This window comes from Dendroctonus ponderosae, unplaced genomic scaffold (assembly GCF_020466585.1).
Source record: "Dendroctonus ponderosae isolate FM_Combo_2020 unplaced genomic scaffold, Dpon_F_20191213v2 Dpon_F_20191213_1, whole genome shotgun sequence".
Classification (NCBI taxonomy): Eukaryota; Metazoa; Arthropoda; class Insecta; order Coleoptera; family Curculionidae; genus Dendroctonus; species Dendroctonus ponderosae.
This window is the reverse complement of record NW_026017110.1, coordinates 3045560-3049871: the sequence shown is the minus strand read 5'-3', so window position 1 is coordinate 3049871 and position 4312 is coordinate 3045560. Positions and strand designations below refer to the sequence as shown.

At 32.6% G+C, this 4312-nt stretch overlaps 1 protein-coding gene across 1 annotated transcript in view; it reads left to right on the top strand.

Annotated features, from left to right (window-relative positions):
- Positions 1-2978, top strand: part of LOC109534587 (embryonic polarity protein dorsal) — a gene marked incomplete in the record, with an annotated part of 23952 nt that extends 20974 nt beyond the window's left edge. Inside the window, 3 exon segments of the mRNA XM_048666096.1 lie at positions 1754-1807; positions 1861-2076; positions 2130-2978. Coding sequence (XP_048522053.1) covers positions 1754-1807; positions 1861-2076; positions 2130-2449 — 590 coding nt within the window.
- Positions 2979-4312: the final 1334 nt, after the last annotated feature.

Here is a 4312-nt window from a genome sequence, read left to right as displayed (position 1 = left end):
AACGATTTTTATTTTATTTGTTTCATGCTATTTAAATATTAGAAACAAATATTTTTGAAATAACATTTAAATAATATTTAAAAAATATTTCCTTTTGCTCTTAAATGTTTGCTATTTATTGATCAATGAAAATTCATATAATATGTTCTAAAGTTTGTTCCCACTTATTAAAATAATATATTAGTAACTTTTTGCGTGTTAGTGGTGTTATATGTAGGGTGATTCAAAATTGGCGTCATTCCTCTGGAGATGTTGTCTGGCGCTGTTATAGGAGTACATAAAAAATAGTAAAAGAAATTAATTGTTATTAAAAACTGAGAAATTTGCAAAAAACTATATCAGAAATACGGCAGCAATGTTTTTCAAGGTAATCTTCCTAATTAACATTGTGCAAATACCTGTTGCTTCGTAATTATTTAAAACTACGGTAACCATGGAATTATACAGTGACAATAAGATAGACAAGGATAAACGGTAAATTCAACAAGATTCGTTGACTGCGAAACGTACTTTCGAAATGTCAACCTGTTCTCATAACCTTGAATTCTGCGGGGTTTAGTGTTTACAAATAATCCATACAACACCAAACATTTGAATGGTTAACTCCAAACAAGCTAGTGCCTGTGTAATCGCCTTATTATCCACTTTTATCAAGCAGCTCCTCGTATTCAGTTAATTAACTCCTGCTCCTCGGTATTTATTTGGTGCGGGAGGAAATTCAAAGTAAGTCACAGTTTGACAAATTATTGTTATTATTGACAAGGGCTATCTACCTGTAACTATCTGTTAATGACAAAAACCTTAATTGCCGCTGTGACTTTTCATCAAAAAATTGTAGAAGAGAACTTTTTTGATATTAATTTCAAAATAATGCTTAATAACAAAGTTGAAGTTCGATCTTCAACTGTTAAGATCTTCTAGAAATTTTCGAGATAAAAATGTTCAATATTTTTCTCGTGCTCCCCAAGGAAACCTCTATCACCCTTTAAAAGGAATGACGCCAATTTTGAATCACCCTGTATAGACACAAAAAGTATTACGTACTAAAAAAAACTATTATTATTTTATTTGTTTCATGATTAAATGCCTTTGATTTCAAAATTTTAACATTTAATTAATATTTAAGAAATATTTCTTTTTGCTTTGAAATATTCACCGTTAATTGACCAATGAAAATTGAGATAGCATGTTCTAAAGTTTGTTCACACTTATTAAAAATAATATATTAATAACGTTTTGGGTGTTAATGATGTTATATATAAATACAAAAAGTTTTGGTACTATAAAAAAGTATTCTTAATTTATGTGCTTCATGTTCATTAAATATTAGAAACAAATATTTTTGAAATAACATTTAAATAATATTTAAAAAATTTTCTATTCATTGACCAATGAAAATTGAAATATTATGTTCTAAAGTTTGTTCCCACTTATTAAAATAATATATTAGTAACTTTTTGCGTGTTAGTGGTGTTATATATAGGTACAAAAAGTATTATGTAATAAGAAAATTATTAATAACTTATTTGTTTCATGCTAATTAAATATTAGAAACAAATATTTAAAAAATAATATTTAAGAAATACTTGCTTTGATCTGAAATATTTAGCAAACATATAAATATTTCCTAAATATGTATGTAATATTTTGTGCTATCTGGGTTAATCATCCTGTAGAGTGAAACTCAAAGGACTTCATACCCACTCATCATTCTACTCTACTTCACACATTAACTTTCAATTACTTTTTATAGAAAGGGTGATGAAGGAGGTGAATAACTTGGAGCTAATCAAGATGGAACCCAAAGGTGCGTGCCCCGATTTGCAATGTTTCCATTGGAACCAACATTTTGCTTTGCAGAGTCAACGTCTCCCTATGGAGGCACTTCGCCCTATGGAGGAACCTCGCCCTATGACGGAATAATGTACCAAGTGCAGAACCAAAACTACGTGTCCACCCCATCAGTTTCGCCTCAATACCCGTACGATTTGGCGCCGACACCCTCACCCGAAGCCCTCAACTACCCTTACAGGCTGCAGCCGGTCAACGTGGGCAACAATTTCAACACAATGTCGCGTAAGTCGATTGCAATGAAGCTTTTCGGGAACTTAATATTGATTTGATGGCAGAAATGAAGGTGAGTCCTGGATGGAACGCGCCAGCGAGAAATCTGCAGGTCGAAGCTGCAGGCTGTGCCACATGGAACATTCCCTCGAATCCGGCAGAACAAGGGCCGCCCCAACTGCTGGACCTCGATAATCACCAGATCAATTCTGGCGACCTGCAGAATCACCTCAACGAAATGAACATATCGAATTTAGGACAATTACCGGATTTTAATAATTTGTCGTTGACAGAGATCGATCTCAATTCTCAAAATCAAAACATGTCCGATAGCTTAACGAATATTGTGAATGCCGCCGTTGATAAAAATCTGGGCGGCCAGTGACGGAACGCGTAATTGTTTCGACAGGGTACTACTGACTATGTGCAATCTACATTATTCTTTTCTCTGGATGTTGGACGCTTGCCACAAGATTGTGACAAATTTATTCACTTTGTTTTGGATGCGATTCGACTCAAAAGTGCTTTCTTTTTCGCTCACTTTCTGTCACTCTGTATATGCTATGGTGCTCTCAACGGTTCAGGCATAGAAAATGCCTGTTTTAATCGGGGACTTCATGAAAATGGTTCAAATTCATTTTCAAAATGGGAGTGCAAATTTGAGAAGGCGAGCATATATTCGGAAATTCTTTCACTTTTTAACTGCACATTCATTCTGAAAGTCTGTATTTACAACTGGAAGGGTTTTTTTTGGAATTTGCTTCCGGACACCCACCATCTCAAAGGCCACTTTACATTGCTCCGAACTAATGTGACTCAAGGGCTAGACTTAGCTGTTGCTAATTGAATTAAGAAAATCTTCATTACGATCAGAATGTTGTTTTTAGAAATATATACATATTAAATAAAAAATAGTTACAAGACTTTTTACGAAAAGCCCTCACTTTCACCTTATCTTTACGATTCGGGTCCATGTGCTTATGACCGTACTAAAGATATTATATTATCTTCTTTCCTGGGCTCCAGTCACAGTGTAAAACAAAAAAAAAATGTATATCGTTTATTTCGTTACGTTTGCCACAAGAAACAAATTGAAGTTTCAAGACGGCAAAAACCTAAATGAATATAATGTTTACCAATTATGAGTTTGAATGAATTTTAAAATCTGATAATGGTGCTGTTGTCTCGCCAAAACGTAACGAAATAAACGCTACACAGAAAAAAAATTGTTTCACACCGCGACTGGAGCCCAGGAAAGAAAATAATATAATAAGAATTACACGCAGTCAGGAAAATAAATAAAAAAAGTACTAAAGATATTCATTTAAATATTTAACCGTTATATGTAAATAAGGATGTTCTATAATTCTGCATTTTTATAAAAATCTGAACCTGTTTAATTTACTCACTGTTTCGTTAAAAGTTTCAAACGCATCGATGAATACGACATGAGATCAGGAAAAAACCCAAACGGTTTTGGATCTTAAATGGTTGCGTTTCTGTGATTGAGAAAATACATATAGTATATTGTTCTTCTTTTTTATCTCACTGTAAATATATATTTATAGCTTTCTACGAATAAACAATTTACAAAACCGTTTAAAATAGTTTTTTTTTGCTAAGCTTTAAGTACTCGTTTAAGCACTTAATTTTTGGTTGCCCCAAAATACCTGAATAACAATTAGGACCTTTTCGATAGAGTGTCTCGCAAACTGTTTTTCCCAACTCATGAGATTTTCCGCAAAAAGAGTCATATTTAGTGCGTCTCTAAATTTGAAAATATCATTTTCCTACACGATTTGTTCAGAAACCTTTTGACAAATACAGGGTGATTCAAAATTGGCGTCATTCCTTTTAAGGGGTAATAGGGGCTCACTTGGACGGTACGAGAAAAATAGTATTTTTTTTTCGATAATTTCTAGAAGATATTAACAGTTGAAAATCGAATTTTAACTTTGTTATTAAGCATTATTTTCAAAGTGTTCCATGTTTAATTAGAAGCATATTGGAATACTTAAGCATTTAAAAAGAAAAATTACGATTTTTGCTTCAAATTACGAAAACTTCTGATATTTAAAAAGTTCTCCTACAATTTTTTGATGAAAAGTCAAAGCGGCAATGATGTTTTTTGGCATTAACAGATAGTTGAATATACTTTCCTGACTGTGTTTCAATTCCAAATCAAAATTAATTCCTGGGTTTCAGTCATTTATTGTCTCTATTTATCAATTAAAATACGTTTCGGTGT